This window comes from Gasterosteus aculeatus, chromosome 6 (assembly GCF_964276395.1).
Source record: "Gasterosteus aculeatus chromosome 6, fGasAcu3.hap1.1, whole genome shotgun sequence".
Taxonomy (NCBI): Eukaryota; Metazoa; Chordata; class Actinopteri; order Perciformes; family Gasterosteidae; genus Gasterosteus; species Gasterosteus aculeatus.
The window spans coordinates 16071620-16099116 of NC_135693.1; the positions used below are offsets into that span (position 1 = coordinate 16071620).

The 27497-nt window shown below is 44.6% G+C and overlaps 1 protein-coding gene across 1 annotated transcript in view; it reads left to right on the top strand.

The window, feature by feature from the left end:
* Window positions 1–27319, top strand: part of arid5b (AT-rich interaction domain 5B) — a 63706-nt gene extending 36387 nt beyond the window's left edge. The window contains exons 5-10 of the mRNA XM_040178722.2: window positions 9177–9340; window positions 9988–10264; window positions 14139–14191; window positions 15065–15162; window positions 22909–23119; window positions 23270–27319. Coding sequence (XP_040034656.2) covers window positions 9177–9340; window positions 9988–10264; window positions 14139–14191; window positions 15065–15162; window positions 22909–23119; window positions 23270–25261 — 2795 coding nt within the window. The 3' untranslated portion in view covers window positions 25262–27319. The remainder of the gene's footprint in view (window positions 1–9176; window positions 9341–9987; window positions 10265–14138; window positions 14192–15064; window positions 15163–22908; window positions 23120–23269) is intronic.
* Window positions 27320–27497: the final 178 nt, after the last annotated feature.

Sequence of the window (27497 nt, forward strand, 5' to 3'; positions counted from 1 at the left end):
CCTTTACACACACAAACACACAAACACACACACACAGACATTTTCGCAGTGCTCGTAGTCAAAAGAAACTAAGGACGATTAACACGATATTATAAGAGCGCGATGGAAATATGGGAGAGTATTTTTAATTCCCTGGTAAACAACACACTTGCTGAGATGTGGGCTTGTCTCCATGGCAACGCTAGTCAGAGTGTGCCCGGCTAGCGTTTTGACAGGTTTCTCCTGATGATGATTGATAATTACTACCTGACTTGTTGTCCCCGTCTCCGCAAACATATGGCAGGAGCTGCCCTCCGCCGTATATCTGCCAAAATGCTGCCTTTTTCTGATAATAGCTTTTTAATGTTGCGTTTTGTTGTGCATGCATAGCGGTCACACACACACACACGCGCTGAACCCCGCCCCTTTGTAATTACATTTACTGCCGCTCACGTAGTTGTTAGAGAAAGGAAATAGATAGGAGAAGCAGGAGAGAGGGAGAAAGTCAAAGAGAGAGGCGGAGGAGGGGGGTGGGGGGATTGAATTGATTTCACTTTGAATTGATGTGTTCCTCCCAGTGCTGCTGGATTTAAATTTGACAAATTGTCAGGATTAACACAAAGAAGCAGCATTTTCTTTTCTGCTTTTCTCCCCCTACTGTATAGTCACATGTTTGAATATAAACACCAGATAATAGCTCAGTAGTCCTCGGCTGTCGTTTAAAAAGGGCAAGCAAGACTCTTTATTCTGTATCCAAGAGCGCAGTATATTATTATGCGGCGTGTTGGCATGCATAAAGCTCATATTTAGATGCAATTGGAAGCAATCTTGTTATATTCACAGAGGCCATAGAGGAGGACAACAATCTATAAACATGATTTATCTACTGCGCATTATCTAGCGTGGCATTAGCATAGTCTCTCTATTGAGAATCTTATTACCTGAATGTAAACTGAAACCTCGGCCCGAAACTTCAGAGCTGACTAGAATTTAAAACATCAACCAAACTCAAATGATGGATTGAAATGAGTTAGTATTCAACTTACAGTACAGTACAGCAATGCACAGTTGACGTTTCTCCAGATGCTTTTCCCAATGAGCACATTTCCATTCATTTTATTTGTATTTATTTTGATAAACCGGTAATTAGCCTCAGTGAGATCACCTTTTAGGAACCGGAAGGTCCTGGCTTCCGCAAGCTGATTCCACTGAACTCATTAGATCACTTGATTTTACACGTCTGTACGTCACCGAGGGCAGGTTCATATTAATGCTCGCCCCACCTGCGGCTGCAGAAGCGCGGCGCTCTGTGGAAACCGAAGACGTCTCTAATACCGTGCCATTGAGGTCGGCCTCGGGATACGGCAACAGACAGGCTCTGTGAAGGAGATAATGACGCATGCACGCACAGCTGTCAGTCAGCCAGCTGAGGGGAGTTGACTGGAGAGAAATAAAAACAGACTGTGGCCAATATAAAGCGGTATTTGTGTAGGAAATGATGGGTTTGGGGAAATAGAGGGGAACGGGGTGTCAGAGGAGATCCAAACATGGCTTCGTGTCACTTGGTGTCAATATATTTAAAATTTCATACTTAAGACCCGGGTGCCCGTTAGATGAAAGGAGACACTGCTGGTATCGAGCCATGTCTCAAACCCTTTAAACACTTCAATTCTTTGGTAGAAAGTAGTTCCAATGCCACAGCAATATTTTCTCATTAGAAATTGATTGAATTACAATATGTGAGGGATCACTTGTGACAGACTCACTGAGGATTATCCCCCGAGGACAGTTCTCCTCAACCTTTCAGTGTCTACTTTATAGGTCGATAATAATGCCAGTGTTGTGTTTTGGTCTTGCTTCTCTCAAAAAAATCAATTACCGGCATTTAAAATGTTTTTTTTGTTGTTTTTTTTCAATGCTGCAAGCGTCACAAGCGAGATTAAATTAACCCTCAATATATCAAAACATGAGCAAGTTAGGTTGTGCAAATAAGAAAACATCAAATTTACCACACGGCTGAGGTGGAGGCCGACACAATGAAAGCGCTGTGTAGAAAGATCTGTTTACAAGAAGCTGTTGAGGACTTGCGGATGAGTCGGCCGCCCCTCGGGGGGACTGTTGTTGGAGCTCTTTTGGTAACAAGCTGGACTAATCCCCGCCTTTCACTCGGGCACATGCTCTAATAGCCTCGCACAGCACTGGGTTTTGTGCGTCAGTAGTCGGGGCGAGAGTTCCTGACACAGGTGCTCTCTCGAAACACAAAGCTGAAATCTGTTCCTCCTGTCGGGGGGGTTTGCTGCATCAGATTATTTCTCTCTCTCTCTCTCTGTCTCTTTGATTATGTTACTACTCTCCTTTCTTGCCTCCCTTTTTTGCTGCGTATATTTTATTGGAGGGTGAGGTTGCGTTTGTGCAATAGCAGGAGCTAGTATCCATTGTCATGCCTCGGATTGAGCCAAATGCATTCCTCATTAAATTCAGAATAGGTCTCAGCCACTGCAGTAGAAAAAAAAAAATCTTCTTATGTTGCAAAAACAGGGAGGAAAACAACACGTGTTGAAAATATTTCACTGTTATTTATGGCAAAGCCCCAGAGGTTTTCCTAATAGCTAACACTGTATTCTTACATTCTGCTGTGAAATGATGTGCAGTTTATTAACGATGATCTCTCTCAGTATAATTAGGAGAAATTAATTAACACTTGTATCATCTATCAACCTACGGATGTTCTGATGATTAATAAAAACAGTGTACTCCGTCCACCCACGCGCTCTGTCTCACTCTGTGGGCACATTGTGTAATTTCTGATGATTGCACGGATAGAGACGCTGGAAGTAATACTGTTCATTAAAAACATTTTGTTTTCTGTCAGTGTGTCTCAAATGGCTGCGTGGAGAAACGTGCCTCGGGCGCGGGAACAGAGGGATAACTCTGCTGTCAGATGGGACAAAAGTGAGAATTACGAGCGCGTCGGAAATGTTTGATATTTAGTGCGAGGGATGCAACGGTGGCTACAGTCGGTAACAAAATGGTTGAGGGGAGGGAGCGCTTGATGCTCGCCGCCGAGCTTGTGGTTGCTGGAGCAGGTCTTCATTTACCTCCATGTTTAACAGCTCGTTTGTGTTCTTCTTCCCTGCCTTTGTTGACACGTTGATGCATTTCTTGGCACATTGCCGCCACCTGTAGTCACGCGTGTGTATCAGTGTGTGTGTGTGTGTGTGTGTGTGTGTGTGTGTGTACATGAGACAAACAAAATGTCGAAAAACAGTTCCAGAGCAGTAATAGAGATCGAAACCTCCCCCGGGAACCTTTAACCTACACTACAGCAAATAAGAATAATGACATTTTTCCTCGTGTGCCTCCATGCGTCTAACAAAACAATGTCAAATGCGACCTAGGATTTTGTATTATTTAATGCAAAAACCTGAAAATCTCCTCTTCCGTTGTGGGAAGCTGAACTGGGGCTCGTCCCTGAGAACGTCCTTAAAGTAAACAGGAATTAGCCACCTGGTTTAGCTGTTCCTGGTAACAGCCCCGTGTTCATACCTGTGGGGTAACAACTGTGATTGATGGGAAATGGATTATTATTTGAAGAGCTTTGAAAGGTTGTGCTGATACATGCGTGTCCTCGGACGTGTTTCTCAATCAAACAGAACATTTATATTTTGGTAACCATCTGAAACTGTGGTCAGAAACACGCCGCCCTCGAGCAGAAACGCCTGAAATCTGTCCAACCGTTGAGGTCTATTACGCGGCGTTGCCCGTCGACGCCGGCTGAGTCTTTGTTTTCTCTCTGGAGCTGTTAAGTCGCTGCTTTGGAGCCTCCCTTGTCACATCGCCGGGCCGCAGGTGGAGTTAAAATGTTCCACCAAAGTGTAATATCACTCCACTTTTTAACGCCCCGCTGCTCTGCAGATTAGAGTCGTCATCTCAAGAGCCGCATCAGAGGCTGTTTAGTATCGTGATTTGTCGGGTTTTATTCATTAGGTGTGCGGTTTTATTTACTTTGGTTTCTTGTTTTCGTTCTGACAGGTGATCCTTGTGCATTTACATTTTCAAACCCATGACTCATATTCTATTTATGTAGAATTATTGTACTTCTGTCATCCATCTGAGACGTTTTCAGCTTTATTATGGCTTCATGATCAAGATCATTTTATTTTTACATCCATAAAAAAACGCATCTGCTCAGTGCTTACAGGCTTTAAGTGCTGTCTGTCACGGGGCCTTATGTTTTATGACTCGCTGTAAATTTCCAAGGAACCGCTGTGGCCATGTACGGCAGACCTGAGCAACCCCCTTTGTCTGCGTGTGGGCGGATTCACAGCCACAGTTTCGTTTACAAATCCGACCCGGGAGAGTAATCATTTTCACCTGTGCAGATGCAAATCCGTCTTGCTCATTGTGGTCGGCCCTGGTCGGATGTTTTACAGACGACTCTGCGCTGTGTTTAGTTGAAAATCCTTTAAGTCCTCCGCACCGCGTGACTCATTAAGGAGTGAATTTCAAATCGACTGACTTGGAGAATTCACATTGATCATAGCAGAGCTGGATTATAACTTGTTGTTGTGCAACTTAACTGGCTTAAATAGTTATTTTACAAAATAAATATTTCATCTTGAGATCTGGTTTGTTTCAACATTTATTAACAGGATGTTTCCTTGTTTCACTTTTTTTTTTACATGTTGCCCTTTTGACCTTGTAACTCTTATCTCATAAAAAGTTGCCAAACTCAACGAGACTTTACTTTGTTCAGGGGAATTCTGATTAAAAATGCTTTGTATTCTGTTGTGTCCCGGGGCTCACTGTACCGTACAGACACGGCCCGTATTGCCACATGAACGTTACCTTTGAATGTTTCCTCAGGCGATGCTGAAAGCTGCTGAGTGGGTGTTTTTTACCTACCACTACTTGTTAGTCATACCTCACTCATCCTCCCATTCCTCCGCCCTCGCCGCTTTGAACTCCGACCTCATTATTGTGAGCCGAAGTCGAAGTTAAACGCCAGAATTTAGGAGTGAATACAAGTGGGAGTTTTGTTAAATAATAGTACAGATTGGTAGATAATTCTCCTAATGGGAGATGTAACTATTTTGAATTGAATATACACATTTTGTAACCTGTGTTGAACCAGTTATGTTGTTTGCTGTATTTACTTCTTTGCTGTATTTCTCAACAACTTTAATAAGTGATTTGCTTCAATTTGACCTTTATGAATCTGAATAAATGAATGATTCATATCAGACGTAACCATTTACATAAAGTGATTACTAAATAACAGCTCCTCCACTCCAATCGTTGAGGCAAATGCTACCATCCGATAGCTGATAACATGCTTGCAGTGATAAAGCTAATGCAGTGATGTCAAAATATTATGTTGTTTACCGTGTTAACTGTTATTTTGTTTTAGCAAATTTACATGCTTACATTTCCAATTAAAACTTGACACAAATGACAGAAAGTTAATTACTTGCAAAAGTATGTGAAGATGTGCCAGTCTACCCAGTAGGTGTGTGAATATTTTAGTTTGGATTAAAGTCAGATTATTTCACTGATTAGTGTTATCCCAAACTGCTAGATGAAAGGTTTATCTGCTTAATCTACTCAAATAAATCATAAAGGGAGTTTTTTTTTTATTTATTTCAATTTGCCAATTGAATACAAAGCAAAGTGCTCCATCACAGTCCGAGTTCGTCCGTCTTTCAAACCACTCTTCTTTTAAAAAAGCAATCATTAAGTTGGCACACGCAGATGTTGAGCTTTTCTTCCCAGTCAATTTTGCGAGTGTTATCAACCGAGGCCTCCGTCAGACAAATTCTCCGCCCGGCTTGAGATGCTTCTCCGTCCCCGGCAGCCTCTCGATCAATCAGTCCGTTTTGTTGTGGCTCCCTGTGGCTCCACTCTGTCGACGCAGAGGACTGTCAGAGCGCTTCCTGCGCCTTTTCATTATCATTGACATCAGCCGAATGGCAGCGAAACAGAGGTATTAGGGCTGTATTTAATTGAATCTGAGAGGAGGGGGGGTGGGAAGGGGGTATCAGAAGAAGACGTGTTGCAACGCTGTTACGAGCTGAAGGCGCTCAACTGTCAGGATGTGCATCTCACCCGCTGTAGTCGATGTTACTTCCACAGCTCACGGGCAGCGCTCTGTCGCAAGACATGATGCATTCACACGCCTGGGATTACCCCTTACCTGTGTGTGTGTGTGTGTGTGTGTGTGTGTGTGTGTGTGTGTGTGTGTGTGTAAATGCTTGTGGGTCTGTGAAGAAGCAGGAAAGAGTCCTCTGGTCACTATTCTTTACGTCAAAGACCAAGATAAGCAGAAGTCCACGGACAAGGTTCTAGTAAAGAAAGCGATCAATGCCCACAGTGTGGTATCTTCCAGGATGCAGTAAAATCATTACCTTGTGCTGTCGGCTCCGTTTTATGCGGACTATAAATGTCTGCGTTTCCATCGTAGAAAATCAATCTGCACAGTTTGATGTTCTTTGTGTTATTCTAAAGCTGGTGACTCTTTCCTTATGCAACTCCGCCACGAGGAGAACAATCTTCTTCACAGAGAGAGAGAGAGATCACCGCCGCTTGACCGCGTGTGCCGGTCAGTGCGGGTTTACAAAAGCACGCAAATGCACCGTTTGACCCCAGTTAGCAGTAATATCTGCTCGTGTTGTTTCCAGCGGTCCTTCATCAGAACATCGATAGATATGAAACTCACTCGCTGTCTCACCACCATCTGTTTTGTTGTGAGTGCAGCACTTTCTTACGCAGCAGTATTTGACCTGATGAAATATGTAAACAGACAGGCAGGTTATGTAACTCAGTGTAGGGTGTCGGAGGGGTTAGTGATTGGACTAAAAACAGAACTCCACTGAGAGTGTGACCTCACCCAGATCCTCGCCAAGTTAGTTTGAACTGATGTCACATGCTGGGATAAATAAATCCCCTGAGAAACCTGCAGGAATTTGTAACCTTATGTTTGCCCTTTGTACGATTGCACGCGCGTGGTTAACGCGCTGTGTGGATGTCTGGCATGTAATCATCTTTTCTGAAAGGTTTTAGTTTAGTTTTCTTTTAACGCCTGTTCAACACGGCCATCGACGCCTCGCTCACGACCCTCAAGTGGCCCCTGGCCATAACACAGATAAGTGTGGGAACAGCCGGGTACAGCGTCGCTGCTCAGCCGCTGCTACGCGGGCCCACAGCTCGGCGAGACCAGGGGTTTCTTTTGGGGATCGTATCAAGTGTCTTTGTACGGCAACATCAGGGCCAGTTGCCTGCATGCGCTGTTTGTTAGTTTCAATTAAGTGTGTTTTTATGATGCCATTCCCCCCCCCATTGGTGTCTAGACGGGGATTCGACAATGCTGGGTTATTCACCCCATCGCACAATACAGCAGTTGTTGTTGCAGGAACACCTGGCAGAGATCTGCACTGAATGTACATTTCTGCATATGGATTTCCTTTACAGAGGCCCACGCGTTGCAAATGAGCTCAGGCTATTCATGTTGTGATTAGGGGCATAATGTGGCTGTTCCTTCATAAATATACGCAAGTAAATACGTAAATAATGGGGCTTTTGTCATTTCTCAGCATCAGTGAGTAATAGGCGGAATAAAGGAGGCAGAGGCAGCGGAAGAATGAGAAAAACATTGGCTGAAGAAACACACCCAGTGCTAAGTACTGAGTAAAGACTGCAGGGCTGAAAACATGTTTTTTTGTGTGTGAAAGGGATGACAAATGCACAACCAATGCCCTTGGAATTTTCCCTGCACTGTTTCTCCACAACGTCGCTGTTGTGAAAATAACAACATGAAGCGATAGGGTGCTGAGTCGCAATCATTTCAGCCTTTCTTAATGACTGCCTCTCGGTTTTATTCACCTCCAGTGATATTTTAACATTTCCACGATGGCAATTTGATCCGACAAAAATAATCACAGAGCCCTTTTGGCAGAGAACAACCGCGGATGTGATTTAATTGTCACTGCAGATGGAAAGAAAGAATGTTGATGCTGTGAAATACGTGACTGAACTTGGATTATTTGAAGTTTCTCTCTTTCTCTCTCCTTTGAGCTTATCTCTGTTTGTGTTGCTGCGTGGAGGCGAGGCACTCTGCCAAGAAGTTACATTACAGTTGCGGGTTGACATAAACGTGGGTGTACAAAGGACTTGGAAGGCTTAAATACTTTATTGTGTGTGTAATGTGAACTGAGCAATTATATCTGCCAGCCTTTCAAACAAAGAGCTCCTATCAGGCAGGTTCATGTGTTTTTAATTAACAGCGCTGTGCTTTAAGATAGGAGCGGGCTGACTGGAGAGAAACAAACCCGCCATGATTTAGCATGATGTAAATCTTCGTGATGCTGATGCTGATGGCAGAAGGCAGTCCTGATGACAAAAACAAGTTGGAATAAGTCACATCGTAGATGTTGTTGTGCGGAGTATCAAATGTTCTGCGTCAAATATTTCTTTCAGCAGAAACTGTTTTTCCCTTTGAGGCTTTACCGACATGGTCCGATTTACAGTATTCTGCTAAGAGTGCTGCAACGCCCTCATCGCAACCCCTAAAATACATCTGTCTGAATTTAAATGCAGTTTCTCTCTCTCAGGCTGTGAGGGAATTTGAGGATTGTGTTTACTAGCACATTGGAGCATTTTGGCAGCCGGCTAACCCGTTCACCACAATGTTGCACTAATCCAGTTTAAAATTAATTAGCTACAGGCTTGCAGACCTGTGAAATTCCTTTCCCCGATTGGAAATGTTCTCGTCCTCCTCCTTCTCAGCTAGTTCCCACAGTGGAAATGTGTCTAACAGTTTCATCCTTCTGCTCAAATTGTATTGCTGATTTTTGAAGTAAAAACGAAAAGAATACATAGTGATTTATAGCCTGTAAATTGTTTCCAGTCTCACTGTCTGATCAGACTCATTCTCAGGACTATGTGGGAGGGACGTTTTCCCGAGTTGGCTTCGTTGAACCTCTCAGGACGGAACCAATTTGACCTTTGCCATCGTTATTGGGAGATGAAGATTTGCGAACTAATAATTCCGATCAACGCTCCCTCCACCTTTGACCCGAGTGCAGGTCAGACCAGCCGGAGCAAATGAAAACACCTGTGCGCTTGTTCGCGGGCTGCGCGGTGCCGCATCAGCGCTTCCACCCAAACGGTTCGTTTCATTGTCACTGTTTCCTCTCCCTCAGCTCCTAATCTGAAGGGGCGACCTCGGAAGAAGAAGCTGTCCATCTCTCAGAGGAGGGACTCCCAGGGTCAGGCTCAGGGTCAGGGTTCATCGGGGTCGACCCAGGGGTCAGCAGCTGTGGCGGCACCGGACCCCTCCAGCCCAGACTGCAGAACTGCCACCAAGGTAAGATTAGAAAAGATACGGTTTGACAAAGGGGAAACGCACGTGTGGACATCACACGGCACAACAGGCGCGGGGTAAGAAAACAGATAAAGAACTGTGAAAATAAAAAATAGTTAATCTTGAAGAGGTGACGTACTAGCTTTGCTAAGCCTGTGGCCTCTTAAAATATTTTTTATCAAGATTTTTGCTGTTTTGTTTTACAAAGTGGTATTTGTGTTTTGAAAAAATGAAAAAATGAAGGTTGATTAATGGTTAAAAAATATATAAAGGTCTCTGGCAACTAACATTTATTTTCAGTATTAAATAGTCTAGCAAGTATTTTCTGGACTAAACGTACATAAAATACAGTAGAAATGTAAAAAAGTCAAAGTTTCTCAAATATCTATCTGACTGGTTGTAACAATATTCAAAGTGAAGGAAACATCTATATAAACTGACGTTGGACATATAGAACAATTCTCCCTCAAAGCTGCAGTCAAACTGATGATGACGGGAAGATCTGCTCCTTGGAGAACCAATAAGGCTGCCTGTAAAATGTATCCGCGCTTCATCCTGAAGGCGTCTCGTCCAAACTGTCTGACATCATGTGCATAGCGCTCTGTTACGGGCTTCACTTGCGTCTAAAGTTACACACTCTCTCTTTGCAGGTCAAGCCTAACTGTAAAATCGTCCCCAACGGAAAAATCTCCTCGGCCAAACACAAGGCGCACGGCCTCAGCAGGAAATCCTCCGCTGAGGAAAAGGAGGGAGGGAAGGAGAAGGAAAGGGAGAAGGAGGAGAGGAACGAGAGGGAGGAAAACAAAGAGGAGGAGACATCCGAGGAGAGCCGAGCGGAGGAGCAGGCCTTCTTAGTGGAGCTCTACAAGTACATGAAAGACAGAGACACGCCCATAGAGAGGATCCCCTTCCTCGGCTTCAAACAGAGTGAGTAGCACCACTTGTTCCTTCACTGGTGGTGTGTAAACCAACTGGGCACTCCGAGCCCTGGTAGTAAAGTCAGCCTGGATGCATATATGGGTTATTTTGGAGATTTAGATTGCACACCTGGGCTGATATCAGAGTAAAAGACACGTGTAGGAACCAGAAGAGGCAGAAATAAATGTTGTCAGAGTGAATATGCACAGAGTAAATTGTAAGTCATACAGTCGTACAATAGTTACACAAGCAGGGAGAAAAACGCCGTGTGGGTTTTCCTCCAGATCTCCGTCCACATTAACTATAGTACCTCCCTGTTGTGAACAGGAGAACGCAAGAGCTGCTCGCTCAGTCAACTCAAGGACAGACGTTGTTCTAAATATCCATATTAGACTGCAGAGGGAATAAAAGTAAAGATGGCTGCCAACTACTGCAGGCATTACGTCCAAAATCTCTAAATCACACCGCGGGTAAACTGTAAAAGCTGATTGAATATGCAGTAATGATAAACCAAAGGAATAAACCTCTGTGTTGAGAAAAAAAGAAATCACATTCCGTTGTGAGTCAAAGACTCTGGAGGCTTCCTGTCAGAGCCTCTTTTGTCTTGCTTTCATACAAGGAGAGAATATCTTCTCACAGTTGTCAAAGGGGTTTCTGTGAAGACCAAGAACGTCCTCTAACAATCTTAAAAGACATCACATGTATGCTAAACACGTCGGCCCGAGATGAAAGATTTTCCAATATAGGTCTGGATGCTTAGCTTGCACTCGGCACAGGGGGGAGAAACGTGCACGTGAACATCACAACATCACAAAGGTCTCCGGCTTTTTTTGCGTTTTGTGTTTGTCCATTTCGACGCGAGTCACGCGGGCTCGCACCATCAAACTGTTTTTTCGGATGCCCTCCCTCGGTCTTCATTCCCCGAAAGACGCCTAGAATGTAGCACGACGACAACAGCGAATTAACGAGAGGCAGAAGGGGGAGAGAGACGTCCATTGAATTTAACAGAGGCGCTTTATGGCCCAGTCAAACCCATCGCTCCAAACACGAAGGTGAGCGGCGGGCGCCTCGAATCTGCTTAACCCCAACCGCCGTTGCTTTGACAATCCCGTCGTCCCGACTTGCCGACGTGTTGTCGCTTAAATGGGTCACTGTGGTTGAGGGAGACGGAGGGAAGGAGCGAGGGGAGGCGTGGCGAGAGACGGGGTGCCGGGTGGGAGACGGCATCACCGTGTTTCAGTCGGAAAGGCCCGCGCGCCAACTGTTTTACATACAGTGCACGCTTTGGATCTCAAACCCGGACACATCATAAGCAGGGACCTCATTAGATGGTGAAATGCTGTTTAAACTTTGTCCTTGGCAGCGAGCACACGTCAGCGTATGTAAAGAGGAGGGGAAAAAAGGGAAAAAAACACATCATAATTAATACAACAAACCCTTGGATGTAATCAGTCGCTCGTCTCATATTCCTCCTTTTAAACTCGCTACAAATGCATTAAAAGATCAAAGAACTCGCTTTCCTGTAAGGGGAATTAAAATGGTGTTATTTTAGTTGCGTTTGAGTAATAATCTTTTTATGAAGTTCTCCAGAGTTTAACAAAGCAACAGATGGTTGAATGATTTACCAGAATTACCCACATGCTTTGTTGGCTGCGCCATTTGATTCGCTTCCAAAAAAACCTGAATCCAAACATGGACTATTTATGCCTCTTCGTCTGCAAGCTCTGGCGTTTCACCTGATGGCTTTTTTGAAACACTGCAATCTTTCTTTACATCGATTGGCTCACAACGTATTTTTTTTTAACACAATTCCCACCTGTTCACCCGCCTCGCGCTCATGCTGAATTTATATTTCCCTCCAGGATTTGTGTGCATGAAACATCTTTGAGCAAAGACTCCATACCTTTAATAATAATTGAATAATAATATGTAAAAAAAAAAGGAAAATGAGCTAATACCTATTATGCACGTTTAGTTGAGTATTTAACAAATATAGTCTTCAATGTCAGTTATTAGTTTAAACAACGTAATCATGCCAATCAGTTATAAAATCGGCTTAAATAATACATTGATTATAAACATTGTAGCAGATATTTTTCACTATACCCCTACGCTTGTGTTAACATGCCTCAAGATGGCTGCATTCAGCAGTCGTTGGCAAAGATTTCTTTGAAATGACAAAGAGGAATATGTACCTCTGAATCACTTCAGTGCACCCATTCAGACTGAAATCCCACTTCCAACTGAATCACAGGGAACGACAGGACATAGTTGGCTTTTACATGTGAGCGGCAGTTCATTTCGAGAGGAAAACAGTTTTGTCCTACAGTTTATTCATGTAAGCTGCTGTCCCTTTTTTTCATCGCTTGGTTAATATTGACTTTGCTCTACAGCTGCCGCCATTGAAGTCGTGCGGTGCAGCTGACAGAAAGAGAGAGAGAGAGCGAGAGAGAGAGAGAGAGAGTGGATTCAGGAAGAATGGAACGGGAGTAGTTGTGGTTACATTGTATTTTCTGAATGTCCTTGATCTGCAAGATTGTGCGACAAGTCCAGATACGTGTGCGCTTCAGCGCTCGGCCATCAGCATGTGATTGTGAACATCAGTTCCAATTTGTCTCCCTCTTTTAGCCGTGTTGTCTAATTGCCATGCCGTCGGTGTGTCATCGAGGCTGCATTGTGTTCCTGTTTTGTCATCCTTATCTCGGTGATAATTGCTGCTGCCAAATAGAGGGGAATTAAGAAAAGAAATTGCTAATGACAAGACATCCAAGAAAAAGCATGTTCTCTGGTTTCCTTTATCTGTTCTGTTCCCTCTGTGTCCCGAGTGCGATTGTGGTAATTACTGTCGGTGCATAACAAGCTAGTTAAATAGACCATCTCTCTGTTTCTACAGTCGGAAAGCACAATACGCCGGAGTGCTCAGTTCAAACAGAAAAACCTACCCAGCTCCCTTTGTTATTCCACCCGTGCATTGACAACGGTAGCAGAGAGGAGGGAAGGGAAAAAAAAAATCAATGCTGTCAAATGCGGAGATAGGAAAATGTCATTTTGACAAATGCAAGGCTTTGTGTACGCACAGATTGAATTTTGATGGATTTCTCCCCAGGCGAGGGCCTCCTTTTCTTATTTATATGCCTTGATATAAAAATGTTAAACAATGATGTTACAGAGAGCAAATACAAATGTCATTGGCACAAAAAAAAAGGCTCCGATGAACTTGTGGTTCTTTGTTTGCAGGGAAACATTTTCTTTCACAAGACAGACAGCCATGTGAAGCCTTTCTGAAAACTTACATGGCTATTTTTAGTCAAATGTTACACAAGCCTTGTATTTTGATATGGCCTGTCACGGAGTATTTGCATGGGGAAATCAATGCAAATGAATTTGCATTAGTTCAAACAGAAGTTTGAGCATATTGCCAAGCGTTTGATGCTGGTAATGGTTCTCATTCATACCTGCAGGCGTCTGAGGGTTAACAAATCTCTTGGTCGGGATGAAGCATATTCTCTATTTTGTCACATAGCGGCGTAGTGCTCAATATTCATTGGCATCCTTTCAGCTGAAGAGCAGTGACTGTGGGAAAATGGGAGAATGATATTATGTGTTATCCTTCAGCCTTTGTCGATCTTTCTGTCCCGCTATCTATATATCGGTCTGTCCTGTTAAAGTACAACACTTTGATATTTGTGTATGATATATAGTATGTAACTCTATTTAGCTGCGTTTGGAAAGGAGATATTGTCCTTATTACCGACCATGAATTTCGCTCTACATAATATTATGTTGGTATGGTGATCTAAATACTGTCTCCGGTGTGATGACTGTGTGTGACGTCATGTCTTTCAGCTCCCTTTCTGACTGCTGTGTCTTCTGTCTCCCACAGTCAACCTTTGGACCATGTTTCAAGCTGCTCAGAAACTAGGAGGATATGAGTTAGTAAGTATTCACATGTGTGGGGACATTTTCCCTCCCTGTCGTTGACCCCCCTTCTATCTTCCATCTCCGCCTCTTTCTGTTTGCCTTCTCCCTGCCTCTGTGTGTTTATTACCCCCCCCCCCCCCCCCCCCCCCCCCCACCCCCACACACACACACTCCCTTCCCCTCTCTCACTTACTCTGCCCTGGTCAGAAGGAAATTGGTCAAATCGCTCATCTCTTCCCATGTTGGGGATGAAGTGAAATGCACATACGAGTATGTATGAGGCGCAGGCTTTTAACTCGGCCGCCCCACCTGCCGTTTATTCTTTCATTCATGGGCGACGTGTTTCCAAAGTGAAGTCAATGTTTGATCTCGAGTTGGCAAGTGTGTTGCTCGTGCCTTTTTCTTCATTAGCTCCCTGGTTTAATGTCATCGAAACAGACAGCCAGACCAGACTATAAACAGGATCCAGCTCATATAATTGTGGCTCGTATCCTTTTAAACCCTCGTATCTGCAGCTGATTATCTCACGTTTTTTATGTCCGGGCTTCGTTGGCTCTGTGGCAGCTCGGAGTTTTGTGTTTTGTGTTGTAGCTCGTCATCTATATTACGGGATAAGAGGTTATAACAGGAACAACTGACTGCATGATGTTAACTGAGCTTATTATGTTAGAGAATTGAGTGTTGAGGATTCAATAACTGGAATATCATGACTCAGTAACTCCCCCAGACCTCCAAATGATCTCAACCACTAGTGTTCTTCTCTTTGTTTTCACTTTCCTTTTTCCGATTCTTTCTTTTCCTCGATCTGCACTCATCTCTCTGTCTCTCATTCTTCTTTTTTTTTTGCTCTTTGTCTTAACGCCTTTTCCCTCTCAACCATCCCTCCAGATCACGGTCCGCAGGCAGTGGAAGCATGTATACGATGAATTGGGCGGGAACCCAAGCAGCACAAGTGCCGCCACGTGTACACGGAGACACTACGAGAGGTGAGTTATCGCGTTCGTCAGTTTTTATATGACACATTATGCATGCACACATGGAACAGTTTGCAGAGCCTGAAATGAGTAAACTCTCCCACAGCTGCATCAGATATAATTTCACAATGCTTTATTCATAACATCAGGGCACTGCAGAAGAATTGGTCTCATTCAGTGGAAGTCAATGCACTTACACATTTGTGAAGAATAGTCTCTCACTGTTGGGGCATGCAGTTCTAATAGGATTAAGAAATGCTTTCCTCATGGGCCTGAATCAATTCCTGATGAGATGCGATTCAGTTCTTTTTCTAAGGATTAATTGATTAGTTGTGTGGCACTGTGGAACCAATTATGCAGTAAACTCCACCCATGGTGCTGTACAAGCAGGCTAAAGAGGATTTAAAAGCTCAAAATGACTGCAAAGTTTTGAATTATTAAGTGACCTACATGGATGCACGTATAAAAAGTAACTAGCCTCTCCACCAAACATGCATTGCTGGCAAACGGAGCTGCAAGATCAAATGAAAACACCAATTTAATGTATTCCACTAATCATTCAGTCAGATACTGCAGCAGTTTGAATTTTCCACATTATAATCACTCGGATGGTATTACCAAACCAAAGCAAGCGTATGAATAGGATCCTGAGGGAGCTGTGAGGGTATTATTCAGGGCTGCCTGCACACACTCGCACTCCCGCGCACACACAAACATGCACGCACGCCCACTTTCTCAAGGTTAAACAAATGGCAAACACAATCTTCCCAGCAAGAGATAACCAGTCGCTCATGAGGCAGGTCGTTCCTCCGGGCCGGCGACCCTCTCCACATCCTTCTGGCTGCTGCAGACTCATGCATCAGCACAGCTCCGGCAGACACACACACACACACACACACACCTGTCAGTAACGCAGCAATGTGCCAGCCGTACCATATGAGGGAGTCGGGCAGTTTGATATTGTGTCAAGATTGCACGCTGTAAGCGAATTTGAAAGCCCTGGCAGTGGCGAGCGGAGAGGTTTTTCCAGGAAATTTGTGAAAGCATATGTGTGAGAGGGTGTTGTTCGGTGTGTGGGATTTGTACACAGGTTGACACTGTGCCTCTAAATGTTTGGACTGAGGGTGAATCCAGTGTTTACACAGCATTCTTAGTTCCTCCCCACTGCCTCCAGCAGGTATATCTTATATTTATACCCATAATAGCTGTGACGTTTAAGTGACGGAGATGATGCTGGTCAAATTTTTGTGGGGACGCCGGTACGATGCGCCTCTGCCAACGAACGACTTTTGAAGCCAGATGTGGAGAGCCATGCTGTTCACCCGTTTTTTAAGGGCGCAAACGGGGGAAGCCGGGCGGCTGCAGGACGAAGCCGGAGCGGGAGGCGCTGAGGTGTGACTGCTGCTGCGCCGGCCTTTCCTTCTCCAGCCACCGAGAGAAAATAACGCTGAATCAATACAAAGCAATAATATCCACACACTGCGGTGAATATCAGGCTGACAGGGGGAGAAGGTGTGAGAGGGAGGGGTGGAGGAGATGGGGCATGTGTGTGAGAGAGAGAGAGAGAGAGAGAGAGAGATCAGCTGAACCTGAGCAAGTTTCCATTCAGGGGAATCATTTTAGCTGAGCCTTGGTGTTCGCGCTGCTTGGAGGGCAATTAGCTTCATTGTATTAACTCAGCAAACACGGCCATTCTCTCTGCATGATGAATGAGGCTGTTTGTGGGCTCGCTGAAGTGTGCGTTTGTTCCCCAGAGGCGTCTTTGTTTCCACCTTTAATCATTAGTCAATGTGCTACAGAAATATAATTCACAGGGACGAATGTACGGTGCGTAAACTGGAACAACACGCGTGTTTTTCTTCTCCTCTCCGAAGGATCGCTTCTGATGTGTCTCCAAAGTACAGTAGAGCAGGAAATGTGAAGTATGACGCGAGTGGGAAGAAAGGGAACTATACCTCAGGACACAATTGCCTTAGATTAAGTGGCTGTCTTGGCATTATTTGGGTTAAAGACTGTGGATATCCACAAGCATTCTGCTCTCATTTTAAATTATACACATTATCCCTTTACAGCTCTAATGGTAAAATCAAATGAAATGGTTTCCTAGGAGATGTTATTGTAAAAGACGGAGCCAGGGGCATAATCACTATATTTATGCTGTCCAGGAGCAGTTGGTAATGGAGTTACACGGCTGAAATTGAACAGAAGATAACCTCAGCTAATTGTAATTTTCAAAGTTACTCTTCTTTTTTTTGTCGCTGTGCTCCGTTCATTAGTGTGCGGGGAAAAATCAATGCAAAAATGTCCAAGCCAAGGTCTGCCGCTGAGACTACGGGAAAGCTTTAATGATATTTATTTAAACCGTTTCCCGAGATTAGCTGTCAGGGACCAGCGCTCTGAATTAAAAATGAGGTCATGAAAAAGATGGCATCAATAACCTTGAAATAGACTGCCTTTTGCTTCTGTGCTGTGCCATTTTCTCTCTGTTTCTCTCCCTCACTCCCCGCTTTGCACTTCATGCTGTTTCTTTCATTATACAGGTCAGCGCCTTTTAACAGCTCCTACATATTTAATCTTCCTGGTTTCCTACGTGATCTCTGGTTACAGAAACATCGCATTTCACTATCTCTCTTCATTTCTGCCTGTTACACATTTTTAATACCTCACCATGCCTTGGCACTCTAATGTAATTGCACAACAGGGTTGGTATTGGGGGATATTGGAGGGGGGGGGGGGTATCCATGGCAACAGAGAAGCAATTTAGAATAATTTGCTATTTAAAAACTCTTTTTGGGAGAAGGCAGAGAGCGCACATGAGGAGTTTTTGGATTCGATCATTTCATCTCCCAAGTGATAGATGTGTGCCAGATGTACTGTACATGCAGTCTAAGGCCTACGGAATATTCTGCCGCTCAAATACAGATGTGTTCTCTTTTAAGACCGACGCACGCCTGTTCCAATTTTACCCGACTAGTTGTTTTATTGATTCACCCTTCATTCATTCCTCCTGGTATCGACGTTCCTCTGCATTCACTGCAGCTGCTCTCCAGCTACGAAAATACATACGTTGTTCATAATTACAAGGAAACCTTGAGCGGGTCTTCACACTGGGAATTACAATAGAGTTAAGATATTGGTTAGAGAAAGAGGAGAGGAGGTGCTCAGTATCCTGCGCTCGTCAGCATCTGACTGCATTGTCCTTGCTGTATTGCAGATACATAAAACGTGGCGCATTAGGCTTTAGCTTTGCCTCTCTAACACTGTAGCGCAAACACAGATCTGATTTACTCCGGTGTCTTGTTCTAAAGCAGTGGGATTACAATAAGAGGTCGCGGGGAGGGAGTATCACCTTCACGTCCTCCCTTTATTCCCCAGAGAAACCCGGGGGAGAGAAAAGAGAGACAGAAGCATTGACTGATTCGAATGAACGGGCCAAAAATGATTCAATATTAGGAAACACAGTGCAGAGAACAGACAGAGAAGTTGCAATGTGAGAACATGGTTGCATATTGTCTGTCAGCATTCCTTAACGCTATAAACAATGTCTCAACATGTTGTCCGCATCAAAAGCCCGGCCAAATTCCTCGCATATGCAGGACTCTCCGACTGAACGTGGATGTGAGATTCAGCGGGATTGCAGCCAAAGAGCTGCGTGTTCTTTACACTAAAATAGCAGGCGGCTATTTTAACCACTGAGAGCTAGATGGTTTCCAGAAGACAAAACGCTTCATTGGGCATTCAGTGATAAAAAAACAACAACAACCTCTTCTTTCTTTTATTCCCGTAGCGATCTAACAAATCACAATACTGGGTGATTTCTTTATGTATTCAATGAAAAGGTCCAAGGTTTCTCTCCCTAGTGGCAACGAGAAATCACAAATTACGCCACTGACGTGTGACAGGCGATCGACTGTATGAGAATCTATTCAAGTCTACTGAGATTAATAACTAGTTCAGCGTAGCAAATTAAATTAATGACAGTCTTGCAGAGATTTCCGTTCACTTTAGGGCAGCGAGAAGGGAACATATGCTGTGTATTTTGGGAAATGAACACTTGAGTGTGTCTTTTTATGCAGAGTAGCACACATTTGTTTTAAACAGTTTAGAACTCTTTGCTCACACCTGCTATGGCGAGCATTTACCACGAGCTGCAGGAGCAGCTAATGAGAGCGAACCCCGGGGGAACAGTAGAGGTCATTTTAAATCTGGTATTTTCAGACTTGACAAAGGACTTAAGTTTTTCATACATTCCTGCGCTGCCCTCCTGTTTTAACTGCATGAATGGGGGTCACCTCAAGTGGTTTGGCTTCGAGACAAAAGAGGGGCTTTGAGGCATGAATCCAAAGCAGAAGGACCGGCTACAATGTCTGTTTATCCCTCTGCAGGCGTCTTGTCTTTCTCTCTCTCTCTCCACCACAGTTATTGCTTTCTCACTGCTGCCATGATGTTTAATCATCGCGTTTAGATATACAGATTTGATTTTATCCTTTTTATTTTATTCTATTTTCAAATGTTTCTGCTGCCTCCCAGGGCATGTCCACCAGCTCTTTAAATAGTGTGTTTTCCTTTTTTTTCCTTTTTGTTTTTTTACGCGTGGAGCAGCTCTTGTGATCTTAACACAACAGCAGTTAAAATTAATTTCAGCACGGATGGGAGGGAAACTGTTGAAATGGAACAGCCCGCAGGCGTTTTCCCCTCTTTATTTGGTGACTTAGGCATTTCTTGGATTCTGCTTGTTCCTGTAACACAAAACTCAGATGAGAGCAGCACATTGCTGGTAAAGTCACCTTGTTTTTGCCAAGTTGTGTTTTTTGGGGGGGGAGGTGCTTTGTGTGCAATCCATTATTTCAAAGGCACAGACATGCTTAGCTGACAGTTGTGGTTTGAAGTCGTGCTTTAGAGTGGAATACAGTACATTATATCATTATATATATATATATATATGTATGCATATATGTGTATATAAATATATATATATATATATATATGTATGCATATATGTATGTATATATATATATATATATATATATATATATATATATGCTTATATGCATCTAATCGTATGTGAAGTTTATTAGATATTTCTTTAATGTATATATATTTATATATGCATATACTGCATACATATATAAAACTTAATTAGATCGTCAATCTGTGACTACTCAATGTTTAATCTCTTCGCTGCATATTTTACTTGCTTGTTATCAACATGTAAAATGGCTGCTTAAACAAAAGCCGAGTGATGAATTGGCTTGAGAGGAAGTTAAGTATTTATTGACCTCATAAAAATGTTGCCCCTCCTGCTTTAATGAAATTCCTCCCTGGATTCTGTGAGTGAAGCACACAGCCCCCTGGTGGCTAAAACTACGAACTACACCTGGATGCCTTTCAACTAATGCGGCGGCTGCCAAGCTCAAGCCTTTCCCTTCCTTGGAGGAAATTGCTACTTATATGAGGGGTATTGTATTTTGAGTGCAATATAACATTATCATGACTAAGTTATATATACACTTCACAAAATGACTCCGTTTCACACTGAGAGCTTTATTATGATGTTGCACTTCCTTGTTTAACATTGCGGTGAAAAGTGCCCCTGTAGCTTAAACCCTATTTGCTTATTCAGCCACATAAGTAAATTTACATAAACCTGTAAAAGATGTATGTGTTGGAATTGAAAGTCTTACTGAAAGAAATAATTAGGCTGTAGTTTTGGTGAATCATCCTACAATTATCAAGCAAAACAGAGCAAATTATTCTGATGCAGGGGACTTCCTGGGACTGATTTTCAGTTTCTTGGCTTTTCCATTTGGAACTATTTAGGGCTGCCGTAATTTCCCGGGCTCAGCTCTTACATTATCTGGGTCCGTGACACCCCACCCCCACCCCATATTGACATTCCATAAAGTTGACCCGGGCCAAGGCGGCCGTCTCTTTCCCACAGATCATCGTGATAGTCAACAGCGCACCCTGATATACTGTACATGTGAACATATATGTAAATATTTGCCGCTCTTATAGCCTTTTGATCGCAAGAACAGCTGCACATTTTGCACACGATGAACACTAATTCACCAGCCTGGAGAAATTGAATACACAGCTTTGAAGCATTTAATCTGCCTACCTTCTCTGAGAAACACTGGCTAATTATAGACAGCCTGAGAACCCCTTTGGTATTTGTAATGAATTACCAGCGCTGTATAAAGATCTCATGTTTTGTCTCTCCAGGATCTTTCGTTCCTTCATTCAGAATCATTTTTGCTCCACATTAACATGTCATTATTCCCTCTTTCACTCCCCTTGTTTCTCTTTTCTTTTGCTCTCTTTCCCTCCCTTCTTTTCTTTCATAACCCCTTTGCTCTCCGTCTTTCCAATAAGTCACATTTAATAGTACATTTCCTTTCTTGGCCTGGGGCCTGGTGCCAGACCAGCTGTATGAAATGTAGTTTCACCGCTCTCCCTGCCAGCACTTTTGTTCAGAGGAAGAATAACAAAAAATCCCACTGAGCCTCTTGAACTCTCTGAGGCTTTTTTCTTCTTCTTCCTTTTGAAGAGGAGGCGAACCGGCTCTTGATTCATTGTTTGTTTTACCGCCATGTCCCTTAAAAGGAATAGTGCAACCGTCTCTTGTCGTTACACGAGAATACCTTATTTTTCTCATGACTGAGAAAGTCACGTTTCTGTCTTTCATGGCTTATTGTAAAAATCCTGACTGAGGGGCTGCAGAGATTTTCAGAGGAGCTTATTGAAGTCTTGTAGTTTTTCCGTTGTCTTGGTTTCCTCTTCCACAACGTTTGTTATTTCTGGTCTAGTGCCAAGTTCCATTCTCTTTTTCTGAGCAATAAAAGTCTAAGAGTTTCCCTCGCCGGTTTCTTCATGTCATTATTTTACACATGGGTATTGTTAGGCTATCCAGATCTTAATGTTCCCGATAGTTATAACTGCAGGAAATTAACTTTATAAGTGTTCAAGAGAAACAACAGAGGTCAAAAAAACTTAGCATGTACTTAATCAAGTTCGATTAAAGCAGCTATTCTGCATTTAATCATGACACAGTGAGCATACTTTGGCCATTTGAAATATTTTATCACTGTAGCTACTTAAAGGTCTTTTGCGATGAATCCATTGTATATATATAATTTTAAATGATGTGATATGTAAGATTTCTTTTAAAGTTTTAAATTGGAATTCATCCAGGCATTTTCCCTCCCAACACATTCACTTTACACACCCGCAAACACAACACACACATACTCTCTCTGTCAAGGATTAACTAATATCAAATGTGATGTGTCCCAGCAGGAGAGAAGTGGTGACTCATTCTCTCTCTCACACACACACACACACACTCACACTCACACACACACACACACACACACAAACACACAATCTGGCACCCATCTGAACCTGGATTTCCCCCAACTAGATTAATTACAGCAGGATTGTTAATGCTTGCCATGTATTAAAACAAGGAGGTTTTAAAGCAAGGTATTTGATACTCTGCGTGCCCGTGGCAAAGCTGCACCTCGTTCTGGTTTTATATATCAACAAAACATAATACTTGTGTTGTTTATTTTAGAACGTATTCTTCTAAAACGCCTCACCTTTCCCACGTTACGGTGTTTTTACAGTCTTGTGTATTTTGTTCAATGACGCCTTTCTGTTGATGAAAAACCGGATTAGTATTTGTGCCTTTTGAAGCCGGACGTGATCACACCACAAACTCATCTGCATTTCTTTGCCCCGCATTCTCCCCCTTAGGCTCCTCCTCCCCTATGAGCGGCACGTTAAGGGCGAGCATGACAAGCCCCTCCCCTTGGTCAAAGCCAAGAAGCAGGAGGGCGGCCCCGAGAAGGCTTCGGGAGCCAAAGCCAAAGGAGTGGGGGCCAAGAAATTCAAAGGCTGCAACAACCCCAAGCTGGGGAGTAAAAAGGACAGAGGGGAGGCAGCAAAGGAGCAAGAACAATCACAGGTCAGTCACAGACTTCTCATCAGGATTTCACCTCGCTCTGAATTCCGTTTACCTTTAAACTCCCTGTGCTTTCTCATCCATGCCTCACCTTCTGTCCGGAATTCATGTCCTCTTTCGAATTGTAACAGCCGTAATTTTTTCTGCATGCAGGAGTCCAGTGAGAAAGAGGAGAGCGGTGAGCCGCCGGCGACCATAAAACAGGAGGGACCTCTGAGAGAAGAACCCATTGTAATAGAGGAGGAAGAGTTACACGTTACCCTAAAGAAGGAGGAGTCGTTCGCAGCGGAGCCGCCATCTTCGCTCTGCCTCAAAGAGCCGGACTGCAGAGCCCCAAATGCGGCCCGTTCCCTCCACGCGGGGCCACACGGCCCCCGGCCTGAGTGGAGGCAAATCAGCGAGGCCCTCCAAGGGAAACTCTCCTGTGAACAGCAAACCGAAGCGCATTTCATTCCTAAAATCCCTTACCTGCCTCACCGTTGGGATCAGAACAGACCTCCTGGACACGTCGCTCTGCCCGAGCCCTCCTCCAGGGTCAAAGACTCCATAGAGAGTCATGGTGGGAGGGTGGGGAAAGTGTTGCCCATGTGCAAGCAGACGGACACACAGTGCGTGGACTTGAGCACGGATTCCTTTCCAGAGAAAGAAGACTACGTGGCCATTAAGAAGGAGTCCACCCAGAACCCCACGCAGACGGCCGCCTACTGCAAATCCAGCCAGGGGGTCATGTCTCCTTTAGCCAAAAAGAAGCTCCTCTCCCAGGTGTGTGAGTCCAACCCTTTCTCCTTCACGTCGCCTTCCCTTCAGCCGCCACACGCCACGGCGACTTCCTCTCTCCCGGTCATATCAGCACCCGAAAGGGAGAACCGAAAGGGTGACGAGGAGGTGGCAGGACAGAGGCACGGCGGCGCGTCAGACATTACCCCGGAGGTGGCGCCCATATTCAGGCCATCGGTCATCCAGCACGCGCAGAGCAGCAAGCCTCACCAACAAGCCGCCGGCGGCCCCTCGGAGAGGAGCGTCGCCGCGGAGCTCTCCGAAACGTACGGCTGCCGGATCAGCCGTCACCTCCAGCCTCAAGTCAACCCGCCGTGGCAGCCTTATCTCCCGCAGGCCCATGCCCAGGACGGCATGGAGAACGCCGGGGAGACGCTGCTCCAGGGCCCAGGTTCTCAGGCGCGGAGCTACACAGGCGACTGCTACTCCTCGCCTCACCTCCACAGTCTGTACAGGCAAACCGAGAGCTGCCTGAGCCAGGAGAGGATGGTCGGCTTCCCCAACGGAGATCGCCGGGAGCGCTACGTCAGAGACCACGAGGGCGGCTTCGTCTGTGGCGGCCTGCAGCAGGAGGGCTTGGCCTACCGATCTCACTACGGTGACAGGACTCAAACACGCGTAGAGAGGAGGGAGGTGGACGACGAGCCCAGAGACTTTACAATGTCCAAACCTCTCTCCCAGAGGGGGTCCTCCTTCTCGAAGCCCTCTTTCTGCAGTCTCCCTTATCCCATCATGCACCAGGGTTTGGACTCCCACCCTAAGGCGTGCAGAGTTCCTCCCATGACAATCTCTCCCCCCAAACAGAACCCAGCAGAGTCATCGCAGCCGTTCCCCAGCCCGAAAGCACCAAGCGACTCGTCCCACGCGAGCCCCGCTCGACCCGGTAAGCGGAGCCTCCTGGGACCCGATGGCGAGGACGCCCCGGAGAGGAAGGTGCGCGTGGTGACGCCGGTCCACCCCGCCGGCTCGATCCGACGCGGCGACCCGGAGGAGCTCAAACCGGCTGAGCCGGCCCACGGCGTTCACCTCAACAACCGGCTGCCCGAGGGCCACCCGGCCGCCTACCCTCCACACCTCTACACCGCCATGTACCCGCCCGGCAGCCTGGTCTCCCCGGGGGACGGGCTGCAGCAGCACCCCGGCCTGCAGTACCTGAAGAGCCAGTCGGCGGTGTCTCCGCTCATGCCGCCGCTGGCCTTCCACTCCATGATGCTTCACCGGCAGCTGCTGGCCGCCAGCCCCAGCCCGCACCACTTCTACAGGCACCCGGGCGGGACGGCGCTATACGGGGACCTGCTGCACCTTTACCCTCTCTCCACCCTCCCGCCACCTCAGCTGTCCTCGGTACACCCCAGCACCAGACTGTGAGAGGGTGATCCACGTCACCCTCCTCCTTCTTCCTCCTCCACAAACTTGTTCGGCTCGTCTCTTCTGTCTCTCTCGCTCGGGGATCGAAAATAAACACTGATTATAAAACTTATCGCGGACTGATGAACGCATCGTTCAGACTGAAAAAATTCCATTCTCTTTTTTTTATTGGTTTGTTTGCATTTGTTTATATACGTTGCACTGTTCTCTGTTTGTATCACCACTTACTGTATCTTTTTGTCGCGCCCGTTGTATCCTCATTTGCACAATGCTGGTGTGAATGTGCTCACAAATCAGTTTGAGTCAGGTTGTGTGAAAAGCGCAGGGCGACTGAGAAAAAGCCATTTGTTTACCGCATCTGAGGGCTAAACTGCTTAAGAACACTAACAACTAACATGACAGCGTACATTCAATTCTTTGTACAACCAGAGGTGCGTTCGCCTCGCAAACAATGTTTAAGAGCTGTTTAGTGCATTATCACACTTTTGGCAGCGTTTACACGTCCCTGAAAGCTGATTCCGGCTTGCTGCAGTAAACCCACCTGGACTCCTCGGCACAGACTTCAACAATGCGGCGCTGAACAGAGTCGTGTCACAACATTCAGAAGTGCTGTGTTTAACATATGTACTGGAGAGTCGGTTCAGGTTTTTGTTCGTTATGTATGTCAGTCCAGATCAGACAACACAAGCACTTGTCATGTTCAATCTGATGGCAATTCCCGAATGTTTTCTTTTTTTTGCCAGCAAACGAGCAGCCGTTGTCATTTTTACTCTCAGAATTGAAAGCCTGTTTGATCGTAAAGTCCGTTGTGATGAGTCGACTGTAGCAGCTTGTGTTTGTCGGACCAGCATAATGAAGCAGCCGTCTGCTGCGGAATGCTCACCACAAGAAATCAGCATTTCATCCTTTCGTTCTTGACTTGAAAAGCTCTTATTTAGTGAAAAGACTCACTGTATAATTTGATAGGAATGTTGTCACTTAGGATATTATTGCTTTGCAAGTATCTGTGCCTTTCGCAGTCTCTGATTAGAGTTAGCACTACAGTTGTTAAGGTTTATCTTCTGTAGCAGGGTAGAAATATCGATATTACAGTCACTCTTTGCTGAAATGCAGCGCACACACTCATACAATCATATGGAACACTTGGCTTTCAGACACCAGACTTGATACGAAATGTAGTTATTTCTTAAATAGAAGCAGTTGTGCTTTAACCTTATGGTTAGTGTTTGTGCTTAATGACTATTTTCCTTAACTGTGTCAGACAGTCAATTATAGAAAAACTGAAAATATTTGCTGCTATTGACACAGGTCTGGTGTCTGTCATCCGCAGGGCATGTGTGCTTTAGGTGTTTTTCAGAAGTGATGAAAAGATACCAGACTCCATAAAATATGCCGGCCATGTTCCATGGCCCGAGGTGAAACAACAGCTGCTTTGGCTTTTACAACCACTATAATTGCAATCCGGGAAAGCCGAAATACACAGTCGAACACGTCTGGTTTTTCAAAAGAAGAAGCTGTAAGCGTCTATGTGTAAAGTTTAACTGAATACTTAGATAACGACGTTCATTTCTGATAAATGACTGTACATTGCTGTGTGTAGGTGAAAGTGGCATTAGTGCGGACTCCTGTACAGAACATTCATACGGGATCACCTCATGACAACGCTTATCTCTCTTGTCTTATTTTCTGTGTAAATAGCACTGTAGATAGCACCGCGTGGTTATCATCATATAAACTGTTATAATCTGTAAATAGTACAAAAACAGTATAAAAGTCCGTTATACAATCTAGCTGTGTCCTTGTTTGCGCTGTTTCAAGGTCACGGTAATCATGTTAGATTTAAACAAACACTACAATTTAAGGATTAGGATACTATTTTTTATTTCCTGTCATTTCACTTTTTTTTCACATTGTTTCCATTTATGTGCATCCAGAAAGTGTTTTTGATACAGTAGCCATCTGTTTACCAATCACCCAGCTGGCGAGCAAGACAAAAAAATAAAGACATTTTTTATGATATGACCTCCTGTATATTTAATTAAAATATTTTACTATCTATTCATGTTTCCTCAGTTGTGTTCTTTAACTGAACGGGAAGGTAAAAATCAACGGCTGAATAAACTGATATTTAATGCCAGTGTACTAACGTCAATGTGATGTTCTATTTCTTCCCTCGAGTAAATGCAGTGTGAATAGGGTTTTATTATTGTAATACCATTATCTGGCTATGAGATTC